General features: G+C 53.8%; 2 protein-coding genes across 2 annotated transcripts in view; one reads left to right on the top strand and one right to left on the bottom strand.

Moving 5' to 3' along the window:
- Window positions 1-18115, bottom strand: part of C16H7orf50 (chromosome 16 C7orf50 homolog) — a 101750-nt gene that overhangs the window by 27440 nt on the left and 56195 nt on the right. The gene's annotated exons all lie outside the window — the stretch shown is intronic.
- On the top strand, window positions 5166-6749 carry Gpr146 (G protein-coupled receptor 146). Its single transcript, XM_032886487.1, is given in 2 exon segments — window positions 5166-5994; window positions 5996-6749. Coding segments are annotated over 2 exon segments (999 nt in total). The 5' UTR covers window positions 5166-5341; the 3' UTR covers window positions 6342-6749.

Genomic DNA, 18115 nt, shown 5'->3' with positions numbered 1-18115 from the left:
ATCATTAATGAGTTCATTAACAAACTAACTGCTCTTCTTGGGTAGCCTAAGGCCTGTGTGGTCCTGGCCCCTTTGTCCTCTTAACTGAGGTTCCCTGTGCTTGAATGAGGGGGTACCCAGAATGAGGGACATGCTGACCTCTGTCCTGGCAAGGTTGGGAGTGAGTTTGGGGCTCGTGTTGGCCAGAGCCTGAGCTGGTAGCACCTCCCATGACAATGTAGATATGGAACGAGAGTGTGTGGGCTGCCACAGTACCCTCTGGGAGACACATCTGGGGTCGGTGGAGCCTGAAACCAGCAGGCCAGCTGCGGGGAGGCTGGGCTTTCTGAGACAGAGTGGTCAGAAGAAACCAAGAGCCCCACTGACGGTGTGAGGGCCACTCAGAGCTGGCAGAAGGACTTAGCAAGGTTGGACTCTGATTGAGAGGAGCCTGTAGCTGCCAAGTTAAGATTGGCAGCCATCAGGAAGAACAGGGCATTGAACAGGAGACAGGGTCATGGGCTGGCCTGGCTTCAGAGGGGTGACTTGGTGCTGTGTCTGAAGACTGTGCAAACCAAAGGAGACCTGGGTAGGCAGGAATTGTGGGGGAGGACTTCAGGTATGGGAGCAGCCAGGAGTAGGAATGGAAGAAAGGAGGGTCTGGGAGGATGAGGAGAGAGGGAGAGGGGGCGGGGGGGAGAGGGGGAGGGGGCAGGAGAGGGAGAGGGAGAGGGGGCAGGAGAGGGAGAGGGAGGGAGGGAGGGAGGGAGGGAGAGAGAGAGAGAGAGAGAGAGAGAGAGAGAGAGAGAGAGAGAGAGAGAGAGAGGGAGAGATGGCGAAAGGGGGGGGACAGGTGGGGTGTTCCTGGCAACACAGGGCACCCACAAGCATGGGCTGGGCCAGTGGGCAGTGTTTTGTGACTAGAGGGAGTGTTTTCTCCATGGTCTGCTGAAGAGGGGCTGGCAGCAGCTGGCAGGGCCCCAGAAGTTGGGTCATGAATGAACATTGTACTCGCTCAGGCAGCTTTGGGCAGAATGTGACACGTGCTGGGGGCACTTATTGCTGGCCTCCACCTCTGCTGTCCCCATGTTGCTGCGTAGGGGGCACCTCCCTGGAGCCTACCCTATTACTGGACAAACTCAAGCATCACCTGACAGGCGCAGGTCTCTGTGGAGACCACCAGACGATTTCTTCCCAGCCTCCCACTGGTTTTCTGATCCAGTTTCTCAGGAAGGAAATTACCAGATGGCCTGGCTAACTGGAAAGACAGCCTAGCCCAGGTCAGAGGGTGGAAACCATATCATTGTTCACTGGCTACAGGAAGTCCACCTTCTCCAGCAGCAAGGAAAAGAACAGGAAAGAAGATGCAGGGAGACAGGAACCCTGGGAAGCCTGTGAGTACATCCACGCCCACATGCTATGGGGCAGCCTCCCTAATTCCCTTCTGTGGACAGGGAGGATAGTTGGTTGAGACCACTGGACTTGCTGGGACACTACTGTTAGGTGCCCACAGCCTCAAGGGGGGTGACCCCCGTGTACGGTGCCCCAGGTGGAACTGACTGGACTTGAGGTCCCCAAGGCCAGAGCTCTACAGCCAAGCACAGAGACTGGCTATGGTCCTGGAGTCTTGCCTGTTGCTCCCAGCTGTCATAAGGCCATCCCCAGCTGTTCCTCCCCAAGCTGCAGCCTACACCTTAAGGTGGGGAGGGAACACTCTCAGGGTGGCCAGAGGGACATTCCTAGGGCAGAGAAGTTGGGGCGGAGGCTCTAGTGACACTCTGACAGACCTATGCCTCTGACGTGGCTGATGCAGCCTACACAGCCACTCTGCTCTTGGGATCTCCCAGCTGTGCCTGCTGGGAGGAGGCATCTCCTAGGAGCAACATCAGAGCAAGCCGTAAAGAATATCACTTTTAGAAGAGAGGTGAAAGCAAGTCTTATTCTGGCTTTTTTTTTTTTCCCCATCTGAAATAAAAGTTCTGATGAGTAAGAAAATTTCGAGCAGCAGTTACCGGATAGCTGCTAGACAAAGCTTATCAGCTAGCTGTTCAGCACCCACAAGCTGGCAAGAAGCATGCCCCTCCGCAGTGCACGCAGGCTGGGTAAACAGCATGGCACAGCCCGCAGACCCAGGCCATGGCAGGCGGCACATGAATATGGAGGGAATTCTACCCAGACAGACACACACTGTTCCACATGATGCTTTCCCTAAAGCCCAGCTGCTCACCCAGTGCGAGCCCGAGCCCTACCTCCTGCCCCACTTCTCACTGCAGGCCATTAGCAGTCCGGGCAGCTGCTGTGCCCACCAGGCTGCATGGGGGCCACAGCGGGGCAAGCAGTCCTGCCAGGCGACAGTGCTCTATTGCCAAGTAGTAGCTCCTGCCTGCTCTTATAGCCCTGGACAGGTCACATGCACGCACATCTGGAAGTGCACGTGTGGGAGGCTTTGGACCCCCTGCCCCAGCCCTGATGTTTTCAATTCTAAGCCTGCCCTGTGCCACTGCTGTGCCTTCAAAGAGCCTTGTGTGTCCCTGGGCCTGCAGTGAAAGCAGCCAGCATCTCTATGGCGGAGTCTCAGAGAGGTCCAACTATTTTGTCCTTAGTTCTACAGACAAAAGTCTGTTCAGTTCATTTCCTCAAGGGAAAGGGAACTCAGGACTGAACTAAACTGCTCCCGGTCTCCAGACCTGAGCTGCCTGTACCCGACCTGCAGGCCTTCCCTGCCCTGGGGCTGGATGCTCCGGGGCAGATACAGAGCACCCCTCCACCCACCCTCCCACCCCCACACGGTACAGAGGATGTGAGCACACTTGATCTGGAGGGCAGACTGTCCAAGTGCCGCCTCTCCTCCCGAAACCAGCTGTAAACACAGATAGGGAGGGGCCTCCCTGCCTGCCAAGGGAGCCAGCAGCTTTGTGAGTAACCGACTCACGGGAAACAAGTGTGGCAGGAGTTGTGTGTGCTGCTCACGGGCATCGCTGGCTGGGCTCCCTCCAGCCCTGGCCCGCCATGCTGCCTGCCGCTGGCCTCCGAGGGACTTGAAATAAAGGTAGGAGCTTGGTGGCTGTCACTTACTGCTGCAGGCTTAGTGGGGCAGAGGATGAGGAAGCTAGAACTGATGACCTGCTACCAAAGTGAGTCACATAGACGTGAGCAAGAGGGACAGAGCAGAATCCTTGGACGGAGGGAGCTCTTATTCGATACACAGAGTGCTGTACAGTCATCTACAGTGCAGGGTCTGGAGGGCACAGTTCCTGTCGTCGGTGTTGGGAAACTTGTTCTCATCAGAGGATCTTGTGGACTCTCATAGCCTCTCTCCACACTGAGGAAGAAGGGTTAAAAGTGGACCAGATGGTAGACTTTCCATAAAGCCTGCGTCCACAATGCTAACCAAGGCCAGGTCAGCAGCAATGTAATGTGGCGGTGGGACTGGTGACCAGGATTGGAGAGAACACTCACTAATGCCCACCCACACTGTCCACAGAATACCCACTCTTCCCTGTGGACTGTGGCACTGTGGTCTGGTGGATGAAGCTCCAATACCGTGTGCTCCTGTTCAGCCACCAAAGCCAGGAGTCACATATGATGCCCTGGGCCTTCTGTGCTAAGTGCTAGGGGAGGCGCCACAGAACAGAAGGGAACAGGAGAGCAGGCCCGGAAGAGGTGACCAGAAACAATAGACACCACAAAGAGACATACTTCAGGAGCGGGCCAGGAGTTGGTGTGCACTGACCCTTCGGGGACCAGTTCCCAGCTCCCCATGAAGCAGGCGGGGGACAACAAGTGAAACCCATGACTGGTAGAGGATGTAGCAAGCATTTGTCCTCGAAGGAGGTCAGGGCCACTTAGTACTAGGCAGGGTCCCACTCCCTGGCCTTTTTTGTCTATCCACTGTCCTAGCTGCTGGGAGCACAGGTGAGGACTGCAGGGTCTTCTCAGTGGCCTCCCACGTGCTACATCTGAATAAGTCCCAGCATCACCTGCTGAGCTGAACCCTGTGTGCCTGACCTGGGAGGAAGACAGGTCGATGTCCAGAAACGCATGATGCCAATGGCACCAGAATAATGGCTGCCACTGGAACTCCCCATCCCACCCAGACTTTCTGCTGGCCTGTGCGTCTGTGGTGGAAGAAGGACCCTCCATCACTGCTGTGACTGTCCCTGTAGTTGGCTGTGTAGAGCAAGTGGGGGACAGCCCTTAGTCCCAGTGGGGGCTAGTGCCAACACCAGCAGCCTGGCTTCCTCACTTTGTCCCTGCACTCTGGGAAACAGGAATGTTCACTCCAGTGTATCTGCTCGGGATGCTTTTTCTCTTTTGATCTTGTGAGCCAGAGGTCTGGTTGCGCCAAAGTATAGTTTGACTGTAAAGTTCCCCATTAAAGAACTGGGTGTCCCTGAAGAACAGGTGAAGAGGAATTCTCTATAGACCTGCTTGCCAAACTCGCATTCACTTACATCAAGACCGACTGGACAGACTGCAACACAGACTCTGTGCTGCCCCGTGGGTCAGTGACCCTGGGGGAGGAAAGGAATTCCGGGGCTCACCCAGGCCTCCCACGTCTCCCTGCATTGCTGGATCTGGGTGCCCAGGAACCTAGCAAGCGTCAAGAGTAACTACAGAGCTGGGGAAATGATGTGGGTACCACGCAGCGTCCATGCTCAGCCCAGGCTGCACCAGCCTCGGTGGTGCCTGTGCCTGCTGTCTCCACACATCTCCAGGGCAGTAGCTCTCCCAGGCTCTGCTCTCAGGGTACAGTGCATGGGGCTACAGGTGTGCAACACCCGTATCTCACGTGTGCTTATCCGTGTGCTTGTTCTGGTACACACACACACACACACACACACAGAGACACACACACACACACACAGACACACACACAGAGACACACACACACACCCTCTTCATGCCCCCCTTGACACACACCATGGCAGGTGTGTGTCCATGTCCTACCAGATGACAGCCTATACTAATGTCTTCTACAAAAGAAAGGGGGCAGCCTGGCACTGCCAAGTGCTCTGAGGTTCTGTCCCCAAAGAGTCCCCTAACCAGTGCCAAAAGGCAGCAGTAGCTCTGTTCATGGTGACAGGCACAGCTGGTGCAGTCGTGGCACAGGAAGGCACATGGAACACACGTCTAATGGTTTCTGCAACAGCCTCTCTGGTGGGTCACCTGGGGTTTTGGTTTCCTTCACCACCAGTCCAGGAGTCTCACCATGGCTATGAATGGCTACAGCAGCCTGGCCTGGAGCCTCCTGTTTGCAGGCGCACATATGTTGGCAGATGCTGGTACACATGTACACAGGAATGGTGACTAACTCTGTCCCTTCTCTCTCAACAGAGCTGCGAAGCTGGGGTGAGCTGCCATGTGGAGCTGTGGCCCACTCAACAGCACAGCGTGGGCTGAGGAGCCGCTGTGCCGGAACCTGCGCCTGGGGCTGTGGGTCCTCTCACTGTTCTACCTGGGGGCAGGTGTCCCTGTGGGCTTAGGCTACAATGCTCTTCTGGTGCTGGCCAATCTGGCCAGCAAGAACAGCATGACCATGCCTGATGTGTACTTCGTGAACATGGCTGTGGCGGGGCTGGTGCTCACGGCACTGGCACCTGCCTACCTACTGGGTCCTGCCCACTCCAGGTGGGCCCTGTGGAGCCTCAGCAGCGAGGCCCATGTGACACTGCTCATCCTGTTCAACGTGGCTTCCCTGGTGACCATGTACTCCACTGCACTGCTGAGTCTTGACTACTACATCGAGCGTGCCCTGCCGCGTACCTACATGGCTAGTGTGTACAACACCCGGCACGTGTGTGGCTTCGTCTGGGGAGGGGCAGTGCTCACCAGCTTCTCCTCCCTGCTCTTCTATATCTGCAGTCATGTGTCTTCTAGAATTGCCGAGTGTGCCCGGATGCAGAACACGGAGGCAGCCGACGCCATCCTTGTGCTCATTGGCTACGTGGTGCCAGGTCTGGCTGTGTTGTATGCCCTGGCACTCATCTCAAGGATTGGGAAGGAAGACACCCCTGGACCAGGACACCAGCAGGCTGGACCCCTCAGTGCACAGGCTGCTGGTGGCCACTGTGTGCACACAGTTTGGCCTCTGGACACCTTACTACCTGAGCCTGGGGCACACGGTGCTGGCGTCACGGGGAAGGACCGTGGAGGGGCATTATCTGGGCATCCTACAGGTTGCTAAGGACCTGGCCAAGTTCTTGGCCTTCTCAAGCAGTTCTGTGACACCGCTGCTCTACCGTTACATCAACAAAGCCTTCCCCAGCAAGCTCCGGCGCCTGGTGAAGAAGATACACTGTGGGCGCCGCCACTGCTCCCCCGACCCTGCGGGGATACAGCAGGTGATGGCACAGGCGTAGCTGACCCTCCCCGGGCCGACGTCCAAGGAGAGGGCCTGACCATGAGGAACACTACAACTCAACTGGACGCATAGCACTTTGTTCCCCAAGCACATGGTGCTTCCAACCCAAAAGACACGCTGAAGCCAGAGTAGCACAGCAGGGCATTTCTCTTGACATTTTCTGTTTTCCCCTAAAAGACCAATCTTGGTCTTAAGCTGCATTGTGGAAAGCAGAGGTGCCTTGTGTGAAGAGGCTGCTTCTACCTAACCCTCACCATCCCACCCACGGTGGTGCCTTTCTCCCAGGGGCATCTTCAAGGTCCATGTCCTCAAAAGCAGGCTGACCTTTGGTCTCCCTGATATTTGGGCTTTCTAAATGAAGCGATGAAATCTAAAGCCAGTATTTATACTCCGTATTGATATGATACTTGATTCTCCTATTATTTTTTTAAATAGAAAGAAGTGTTAGAAAAATACCTAGTATTAAGAAGAAGGCAGTTCAGGGGAACACGGCTGTCGCAAATACCAGTGTTACAGCTTGAGGACAGGACAGTGTGTCAAGCCTGTGGCAGCTCCACAGCTACTGCTGACAGTGACAGCTATGGAGCACTGGCCCTGTCCCCACCCACACATCTGGCACCTCTCCTCTACTGCGTGAGAATCTTAGTATAGGTCTGTCTTCCCAGTGCTTCCACATATGCACATAAATAATGGAAGGAAAAGTGTGTTCTCTTAGTGCCAAGGGTCTTCCAGAGATCTGGATGTGGTAAAGTGTTAGCCAGGCATGGAAGGGAAAGGCAGGATGGTATGAGGCTAGGCGCTCCAAGATGACGAGGGACTGGTATCCAGGGAAAGCCCAGCTTGGCCAGTTCCACACGGCTGTGGGGTGGTTCGAAGTGAGGCTCGCCTCTCACAGTGCCTCTGGGCCTTTTACCATCCTTGTGTTTGGTGACTTTTTACTCTAATGTGGGCATAAAAAGAAGTCCCACACCAGCCTTGTCTAGGTTACATGGCAGGCCACAAGTCCCTGCTCCTAGTTCTAAAGATCTCCATATGACCATCTAACCTGACGGCCTCTACAGAAGGCCAGTGTGTGATCCATAGCTGGCGGCCTTCCCACATGGTTCCAGGGCTGGTCCTGGCTGCTCTGAGTCGGTAACTTTAGTTTTATCTATTCTTTTTTTTTTTTTGGTTCTTTTTTTTGGAGCTGGGGACCGAACCCAGGGCCTTGCGCTTCCTAGGTAAGCGCTCTACCACTGAGCTAAATCCCCAGCCCCTAGTTTTATCTATTCTATGCAAACTATATCTTCTTGGATGGTGACTGCTCCAGTTAATCTGCCTTAAGGAGAATTAGGGAGAAACATGAGGCCCTCAACCCTAGCTGTGACCTACTGGGCATGCTCTGTTGGTCTCAGTTCATGAATAAACCAAAGGGCTGGGTTAGACAGGCGTCTTCAGAGTTGCTTATGGCTGAAGAATTTTGAGGACTTTAAAGTGGCAAAGCCTGACTTTCCTACTATTCCCCCAGGCGCACAGCTGAGTGAGGGCTCTGAGGCTTCCCGTCCTGATGGCCATACTGAACACCTTAATGCTTGCCGAAGAAACAAGAACCCTCACCATGAATGTTCTAGCTAGGCCTGGCCTGCAGGCCCGCTATAATTGTCCTATGGGTGAGAGCAAGCCCAGGGACCAAGGTCAGGGCAAGCAAAAGGCAACCTAAGCTCTGTGGGTCACAGAGGAAACAGGATTCTGGTGGGCAGGGCTGTTTGCAATGTCAGGGTCCCAGTTCAACAGTCTTTGCCCTGTGGACCATTTTGCACCCTTTGCTACAAGCAGAGGTCCAGGGGAGGGGCAGACCCCAGGTCTAGGGGTTCTATGCCCTGGAATCCTCACCCCAGTCACCCACAAGCAAGGTGGGGGGAGGCCCAAATCATGTTCCTTTGTTGTACTTTCTCAGTGGCCTTAGGTACAAACTGGCCAGGTTCTTGGGGACCTGTGAGGGATTGGAAGCCAGGACCAGAGCTGTGAGACTGGGATCAACTGTATGGCTACTTGCTGCAGGGATAACAGTGGAGACCCAGATGCCTACCTGGGTCTTCCTGGCGGGGCCACACATCGCCAGAGTAGTGGCCATCTGCAGTGCTGATCCCTTTGCTGTAGAGACCCCTGGAGTGATGGACCCTTCCACCCGGGGCCCCATTCCCACCACCACCAGCCTCCTCCTTACCCCAGCTTTCCATCACAGCCGCCCACGCTCTGTAGGCCCTGGGCTCAGATGTTTGCTGTCTGTGATCCTGTGCTAAGTTCACTGTGTGTCTCCAGGGTCTGCCTCCCAATTCTGCCCTGCACCTTGCACCTCCCAAAGTAGGAGAGAACCTAAACCACACAGAGGTTACTGTGTGTGTGTGTGTGTGTGTGTGTGTGTGTGTGTGTGTGTGTGTGCAGCTGTCACTCAGTGATGCTTTCTTGCGTGAGTTTAAGACTTCCCCAGGGCATACTCTTCCCCAAGGCTTGTTAGTTTAGCCGTCGACACCGTCTTGATGGTTTTATTTACAACGAATGTTCTTATTTTCATTAACTCATAAGAAAGCTTGCTGTGCATCATTATTCAGGATTCCAGAAAGGGACCTTTTTCTTGGGTTTCCTTCACAATGCCACATGACACGACATAGGAAACCATTGCTCACTGGAGCAGATATGCCCAGGAACCAACAGACACCTTCTGTAGAGAAAGCTTTCAGCAAAGGTCAGGCCAGAGAGAACTTAGGACAATAAACTGCGTGTCTGGTTTTGGGTTTGAAGCCTGTGGGAAGATGTGGGTGTTCTCACTCCTTTCCTACAGGATATGCCCCAGTGGCTGGGTCCATTTGCCGAAATTCTGTGAATGTGAAAAAGAAACTACTGATGAGAGTCACACTTCTGAAGACTATTAAATTATTTAACACTCATCACCCTGTCTCCCTTTATGACTTTTTTAATGGTGGGGGTGGGGATTCTCACCACCAGGACTTTGCAACAGCGCCCACTACTAAGCTACAGTCAGGTCCAGTGTCTTATTTTCTAAAATGTGTGCTTCTAGGGTACGTGATTTGTATCAGAAACCAACAAGCAAGGTCCCTTAAAGCTGGCTGTTTCTTGGCTGTATATGCAGCTTGGTGGAAGGGGGCTTCCTTAGCACACACGCATGAAGCCCCGGGTTTGGTCTCAGCACCCGCATGACCCTGGTGTGGTGATGCACGTTCATAAACCCGCCAATCATCTGGGAGCTGGGAGGAGGGCAAGGGCATCCTGGGCAACAGAGTTTGAATCTGAGCCCAGTTGCAGGAGACCTTGTCTCAAGACAAGGTCTTCAGGGCTGTGGAGGTAGCTAAGGGATTAAGAACACTGGCTATAAACCACGTATGGTGGAGCACACCTATAATCCGAGCGCTTGAGAGGCAAAGGCAGGGAGATTTCTGAGTTTGAGGGCAGCTTGGTCTACAGAGTGAGTTCCAGAGTAGCCAGGACTACACAGAAACCTTGCTCCCCCCGCCCCAAACAACAACACTGGCTGTTATTCCTAAGGACTTGGGTTCAATCCCTTGTACCCACAGGGTGGCTCATAGCCATCTACATCTCCAGTTCCAGGGGATCTAACACCCCACCCACCACGTGGGGCACCCATGTGGCCTTCCTGGATACCCACGTACACATAAACAATAACACGAATCTTTCTTTAAAAGACTGTTTCCACTCATACTAGAAATCTTAGCATTTTTCGTTTACTCTAGTTTGTCTACAGAATTACATTAAGCTGATAAACCCAGAGTTGCTAGATGGCACGTACCCTGTGACTGCAGGCCTTACGGGTAACAGAGAACTTGACACTTTCACTCAGCTAGCCGCAGATTAGCAAGGGAAAGGCTATACCTTTGTACCATCCTACTTTCCCCCAAAACATCACCCATCTCTAGGGACAGGCTGAGGGTCTTGTTACAACCTAGCAGCTCCCTGAGGTCCCTGAAACGTGGGAGGGTCCGCCCCAGCAGCAGCTGACCCCACTGTGCACAGAGTGCTGGGTGATAAGTAAACAAGTAGGAACCTGGGCGTGGTGCTCATGAAACAGACCCCGTGCTCACAGTAAGGAGTGAGTAAGGAGCTCCCAGTCTGGAGTGTGCTGTGAGCTTGCCTGGCTTTGTTAAAGGTGTGTGTGAATGAACGTGCAGTTGGGGGTGTGCTTTTCCTGGTATTCTTATGGTGTAATCGGCTTTGGCAAAACCAAGAGCTGAGATCAAGGGAGTCCAAATCCACTGGATCCAACTTACCTTGAGGCACAGCCTCTCTGGAGGATCGTCACAGTCCTCTGTGTGGTCCACCAGGGCAGTAGTGCAAGGACGGGACTCCTCCCACAGTTGAGTTCCCTGGCCTTTCTACACTGTTAGATGTACAAGTGGCAGGGTCCCTGAAAGATACACCGAGAACCTCAGCAAATGCGATAGCCCTGCTGCCACAGGACCAGGCACATAGCCTCTAATGCTGCCCAGCATGTCCCGCAGTCAGCGGTACGGACAGGACCAGGGGTGCACAGCAAGCTTTCCAAGGGAGGGACTCGAGCAGAGGTCCCCTAAGCAGTCACATGCACTTCAGGCCTAAAGAGGGAAGGCAGTGCTAACTACGTTCCCAGACTTAGTCACTGTTTTCTTCTGGGGTGCACGTTAGGCCCCCGAGGCTTCTTTCCAACCCTAATCTGAGATATATCATAGCTGAGTCTCCGGGCTTCTTTTTAGAGAAAGGCGGGATGAGCCAGGACCCTGCCACTCAGCTCCCCTAGCTGCCCTGCAGTGAAGGAGCCAGTGTCCCTGGCTGGTGTCAGGTCAGCTAGGAAAAGGGAAGGACTTAAAACCCACCACTGGGGGTTGGGGATTTAGCTCAGTGGTAGAGCGCTTGCCTAGCAAGCTCAAGGCCCTGGGTTCCGTCCCCAGCTCCGAAAAAAAGAAAAAAGAAAAAAAAAAATCACCACTGCTGGAAAGTTATACTCGTTATGTGTTCTGACCACCCACTCCTGCTTTCCCCACTCTCCTATTTCCAGGTCTTCCTCCATTTGTGTTGTGTGTGTGTGTGTGTGTGTGTGTGTGTGTGTGTGTGTGTGTGTGTGTGTGTGTAATATGCATTGTGTGCATGCATGAGCAGTCACCCTGGACACCCAACAGCCTGACTCCCTAGGCCACTAAAGGAGACACTGTCTCTGGGGCCCTGAAGAACTTTCTAGAATGATGGGAACAGTCTCTTAATGGGTCGCTGGATATGTGGCTGCATGCACCTGTCAGAACTCATCAGCCAGGAACCTGGAGATCTGGCAACTAGGTCAGGTATGGAGTGGCCCTCAGTGTCTCCTGGGGAGAGGACAAGGATGGCCAGCCCCATGCCACCTTCATCATGGATGACATGAGCCTGGGAAGACACACACACAGAATGCTGTAAAGTGAGAAGTGCTGTCAATTTCAAGCTGTGAACAGAAGAGCCCGCCTTAGGACTTCCCTGGGTTTGTGTTTCCTGTCTCTGAGACAGGCTTGTCTTCAGAGCTCCACCTAGTGGCTGTCAGTGGACTTGCCATCAGTGACTTCAAACCACAGGCAGCACAAGCCAGGGGCAGGTGGCCAGGAGCCAGGAGAGGACAAGTCAGGCAATCGCTATCAGCTTGCCAAGCCCAAGACCCTCCCTCCCACATTTGATAACGTGGGTCCCAGCTAAGTATCCCGAGCAACCCCACTGATGTTCACTACAGGAGGGATTTACATGGAGAAATGCTCTGATCTCTAGGGCTTCTGAGCATGACGCTGGGCTCCTTTACAACATATCCTATGATCTTTAGCAAATGTGGGTCTGGGGATGAGTTTGTCTTTGCCACACCATGGAGAAGCTGTGGCACGATGGGTCTAGGAGGCAGCGTGGCTCTCAGAGGGACGGAGGCCCTAACACTGGCCATTCTTTCCCTTTGCTGTAGAGGACATGTGTACCTAGGGTTGCTCTCTTGTAGTCTTCTTGCTCAAAGTCACAACCTTGTAGACTTCTTCCCAAGTCACAATCTGCTGAGGCCATGGAGGCAGGCCCCGGCACCCTAGCCAGCACGCGCAAAGATCCCACGAACTCCAGTGGTAAGGCATGGCTGGTCTGTGCACAGGCCCACAGATGGACCGCTAAATACTGTGTGGGGCTCTCAGGTCTCCCCTGCTGTGGCAGACTGCAGTGGATATGGAGGACATGAACAAGGCCCTATCATATAGCAGCCCCCTGCAGGGGGCTTATGAGACTGAAGACACAGGCTCCCTCTCCAGGCTGCAATGGCTTCTTAGGAGGAGTCTGTCTCGTGAACCTGGCAGTATATCAAGTGTCCCTACATTCTCCCTCCCTGTGCTTTCAGGAAAACCCAAGGGTCTGGGCTCTACTAAGAGCGCCTAGAATGTTTCACTATGAGTTCCCAAGTCCTGTGTAGGGGTGTAGGCAGCTGGGAGAATGGGGATCTTCTCAGGTCTCATGGACCCCTGACACACTCTTGGTCAGCCATACGTACAAGGTCAGGTCTGAAAGTCCTGTAGACAGTAACAGGACTCAGGCTCTCTGTGGCCACAGGAAACTCTGCCTTGATTAGTACCAAGCCCAGTGTGACGATTTATATCAACTAGATATTTACAGAATCACCTGTGAGACAAACTTCACACATCAGCCAAAGTTTTTCTAGAGTGGGTGGACTGACGCGGGACTCTCCCCGAATGGGCAACTCCAGTTCATGGGCTGCCATCCCAGATGATAAACAGGAGAAGGCAAACAAAGAACATATCAACATCCACCTCTCTCTGCTTCCTGACCACAGAAGCAGTGTGACAGCAGCCTCTTGTACATGCCTCTCCCTTCCCTGCCATGAGACTGTCCTCTCAAGCCAGGGGCCCCAAATCAACCCTCCTCCCTTAAGTTGCTTCCTGTTAGATGACAGGATCCAGTCAACACAGCGCAGAGGGGCTGGGCTGCAACTACACACACTCACACAAACATACGCCCCAAGGCAGATCTCTGCACAGACACAACTCGGGATTGTACTTGCCAAGGACTCAGCAAGCTTGGGCTTCCATCACGGCTTCACCCTGAGATTCCTTGTAGCTGACTCAACATTGCAAGTGCAGCCAAGTCTTAGAGTCTCTCAGCCCACAGCGAGGAAGGGAGGTGACTGCTGAGGGGGGATATAGTGCCCCCAAGTCCTTTCATTAAAAAGGAGGCACTAGCAAGGGGTGGGACCCTGGTTAGGGTTACTACGGCTGTGCAGAGACACCATGACCAAAAGCAAGTTGGGAAGGAAAGGGTTCACTTGGCTTACACTTCGACAGCTCTCACTGTTCATCACTGAAGGAAGCCAGGACAAGAACTCAAGTGGGGCAGGAACCTGGAGCTATGCAGAGGCCACGGAGGGGTGCTGCTTACTGACTGGCTCTCCCGAGATGCCCGGCTCAGCCTCCTTTTAATAAAACCCAAGACTACCACCCACAGTGGCCTGGGCCCTCCCAACCAATCACCAGTTAAGGAATGCTACGTAGGCCTGCTTACAGCCCAGTCTTACGGAGCCATTTTCTCACTTGGCGACCCTTCTGACTTTAGTGTGGGTCAAACTGACATAAAATTAGTTAGCACAGGTGGAATGGCAAATGGGCCTGGGCCCAAGTGCCTGGTCCAAGGCTCCAACCAGGTGTGTGGTAGAGAGCGCTAGTCTGTGCAATGATGGGGTTGTGGAGAATTAGATCCTGGGATGCACTGGCCAGCCAGTCTGGTCTACTGGGTGAGGTCCAGGCCAATGAAAAACCCTGCTGGGCTCAGAGGAAGTGATAGAGGTCCTGAAGATGACACCTGAAGTTGAGCTGTGGCCTCCATGCACATGTGCACCATTACCACCTCCACCCCACCCCCGCTTTAAATAATCCAAAAACCCAGACAAGCTTCCTGGAAAACTCAGTTCCACAGGGAAGCTGCATGTCCTTGGCAGACCACAGCATCCTGTGACAGGAAGCCAGGCAGAACAGGAGGACCAAGAGTCATGTTGACAGCATCCGGGGCTGCCTCAAGATCCCCACTACCTCATCGGTGACACCAGAGAAGACCAGAAAACCACATTAAAGCCATTGCTTCAAAAACCAAAAATCACCCACAAGTCAACAGAGATGTGAACAATCAGGTGTCTAGGGAGGAAGAAAGAATGACGATCACACACACAGACACACAGACACACACACAGACACACACATGCACACACACACACACAGACACACACAGACACACACACACACACAGACACACGCACACACACGCACACACACACACACACAGACACACACACGCGCACACACACAGACACACACACACACACACACACACACACACACACGCACACGCACACGCACACGCACACGCACTGGCTCTGGCACTCCAAATGTGCACTCCAGGGAGGCTGAGGCAGGAAGATGGGAAGTTCTAGGACAGCTTGGGATAACCGGCCTCAAAATAAATAAAATTCAAATTGGGCAGTGGTGGCACACACCTTTAATCCCAGCACTTGGGAGGCAGAGGCAGGAGATCTGTAAGTCTGAGGCCAGCCTGGTCTATAGAGCAAGTTCCAGGACAGCCAGGGCTAGAGAGAGAAACCTTTCGAAAAACAAAAACAAAACAAAAAAAATTCAAAACCAAATAAACAAAGTCAGTTCCTGGGATGTGGCTTGGTTGGCAGAGGGCCTGCCTATCACCTCTGTCATGCACAAAGCCAGGAGTTCTAACCCCAGGTGGCACAAAGCAGGTCTAATCCCAGCACTGGTCAGCAGAGGCAGGAGGATTGGGAACTGAAGGATAGAGAGGATTGGACGCCTCCCTCAAATCTGCTGCAAAATTGCCAGGAAGGGCCTGCAGCTGTCTCTGCAGATGCGGCGGTCAGTTGGTATTGTATTGAGGAAGCAACACAATGTGGGCAGCACTCGGGGATCCTCGTCAGGTTCCATCTACAGCACCTGGTAGGAAAGCCACAGTAGCCTAGAACAGACCCCAGGCTCAGCCCGCACAGCCTCACTGACCGCTCCAGGTCACAGAATGGCTTGTGCCCCTAAATGCATGTGCCTGGGCCAAGTGCAAGCCTGGTAGGCAGTGTTCCTGTAACAGTGCTACTGTGTGTGAGCAGAGATGCCACACTGAGAGCTAGGGCACCAGATAGACGGGGAAGAGGAGTGAGCCAGACAGAAGCCAAGCCCAGCATAGTGAGGACAGATGTACCTTCCAGCGTTAGCCAAAACAGGATCCACACTGGCCTTTCAATCCACAGTCCAATTCCAGGACCTGGCTTCCCTTCCTGGTTTTCTGTAACCCTCATTATGGAAAAGGTTTCTTACAGGTCGTTCTGTGAACCTGTCCACCTGATCCCTGGGATGCCACATTGTAAGACCAAAGTCATGGAGTCATTGGTTCTTACCTTAGCCAGCATGACACAGTATGGCAAGATGACCCTCTACCCCCCAGACCTCATACTGAGTTCCTTCCTCAGGCCCCCAGATGCCAATGCCCCGTAACTACCCCGTTCCAAACTGCAGGGTCATCTGGCACTGTAAGGCACTGGAGAAAGGCAAAAGGGGCCTCTGAGTTGCTTCTTAAGAGACATGTGTTAGCCGCCATCGCTCTGTAGACTTTCAGGAAAGTGCAGGCTGTGTTCTGGAGACGCCCACAAAGCAGTTCAGACACATGGCATCCTGCCCATCTTTGTATGCCCAGTGCAGCAGGCTCAGGGCTCAGAGAGGTTGGGGTGAGCTACCGACCAGCTAGAATATTTGAGCCTGGTGACGGTGCCTAGCCATATACATGTGCTCCACCTAACCAAACTATATGCTTAAAACAGAAGATTATAGACTCGGCCCTCAAATAAAGCTGGAGTTAAATGTAAAGACATGGCAGGGTTGAGAAGACTGGAAACGTCATCACTGTTGACACACTATAAGATGACACAGAAGCACTGTCTGCTGTCTGTCCCTGAGCTTGGTCTCCTCTGAACTGGAATCATGAAGCGTGTGGCATTTTGTGTCCAGCTTCTCCCACTGCGATATCTGAAGGGCCACCCACATTGCTGTGTCAGAATTTCCATCGTCTCCACGCTGAATGATGTCTGCTGGATGGACGCATGGCGTGCTCTTCTGGTTGCTTCCACGACCTGGCTGTGTGGACGGCCGGCTATGGGACTTTGTGAGAAGGAGGGCCATCCTGTGAGCCTCCCCTCCCCGCAGCTCCCAGCACAGACTCTGCCCTTGGTGTTGGGGCCTCCCGGTGGGGCAGGACTACGGGCTGTGCAGGTCATGAGCACAGTAGCACCAGCACACAATCCAAGGGCCATGCCTTCCTGTAATCCCACGGCAGCGTGAGCAGACGATCTGGGGCCACATCTTGCTGCATTCTGAATTTTAAATTCCCACAGCAGCACATGCACGCAATCCAGAGACCACATCTTCTTGAATGCTTACAGCAGCATGAGCACACAGTCTGGGGCCACGTCTTCCTCAATTCTGAATTCCCACGGCAGCGTGTGCACGCAATCCAGAGGCCGCATCCTTCTGAATACACAGCTGCAGGAGCATTCAGTCAGGGACGTGTCTTCCTGAATTCCATTACCAGGTCAGAGCGAAAGTTCGGACCAGCGCTTTGGGCCCAACAGCACACGTCCAGGCAATCACAAGCCTAGGCAGGGGTCATAAACTGAAGAAGGCCTTGTGATATCAAGGAAGTGGCCACTGAGCTAGAATGGAAGTTGGCCTGGGAGGTGGTTCATGGGTGGGTCCCTGCAATACCCATGGGAACCAGAGTTTACCCAGCACCACCCAGGGGAGCCACCACTGACTGTCCTCTGTCACATTTCTGGGGATGTCACCCACAAGCTAACCTGAGCTCAGGGGCTTTCACCACTCATTTCCCAGCAGGACACTAATGCCTGGAGATAACCCCAAAGATCTCACAAAAGTGAATGCACAGACAGAGGAGCACAGCAGTTCTGTCAGGCACATGGAAGAACCAGGGTTGTCCACACACCGAGCTCAGCCTAAAGACCAGCATGGGTCAGGGGGAAACATCAGAACCCGAGGAAGTGCAGGGCCATACCAGGGTAGAGAGGCTTGGGCTGGGCATCTGTGCCCTGACTGCAGCCAGCTCTGCGGCCCTGAGGGTCTAGTGCCTGAGCTGTTGAAGCCGGGCAGGCTGGCCACTGCCTCATTTCAAAGCTGAGCTGCAGAGCCTCTAGTCCCGCTGCCTGTCCTCAGGGGCTCCTCCCTGTGGGCCCAGAGGTGTGCTAGGCAACTCTGTGACAGGCAGAAGACGGTTCCAGAAGAAGACTGATAACATGGGGTTGTCCCTTCACCAGGGGACAGGGTGTATGTCACACAGAGGGCACAGCAGTGGGCCCCAGAGAAGTCTGTACTCCCCTTACCAGCAGATAAACAGAATCTGAAAAGGAGGGAGTTATCAGCCCCAGGTCCCCACCCTACCTCTCCCCAGGAGAAGGCCCAGGCACTCGTCCAAGGGAGGCAAAGAAGGCTGGAGTCACAGTGAGTCCACAGGCTACATCCTATCATGGGAGTCTGATATGCAAGGGACACTGAGATAGGCCCGAGGACTCAGGAGCCATTCTCACAAGTGACACAATAGGGTTTGCAGAACTGTCAGAGGCTGTTAGGGAGGTCACGACCAGCAGCCACAATGAGAGTTGCAGTCAAATGTGGAAGTGCCCGAGGTGGCCCCAAGACAAATCAGCAG

The sequence above is a fragment of the Rattus rattus genome, chromosome 16 (assembly GCF_011064425.1).
Source record: "Rattus rattus isolate New Zealand chromosome 16, Rrattus_CSIRO_v1, whole genome shotgun sequence".
Classification (NCBI taxonomy): domain Eukaryota; kingdom Metazoa; phylum Chordata; class Mammalia; order Rodentia; family Muridae; genus Rattus; species Rattus rattus.
This window is presented reverse-complemented; position numbering and strand designations above follow the sequence as displayed.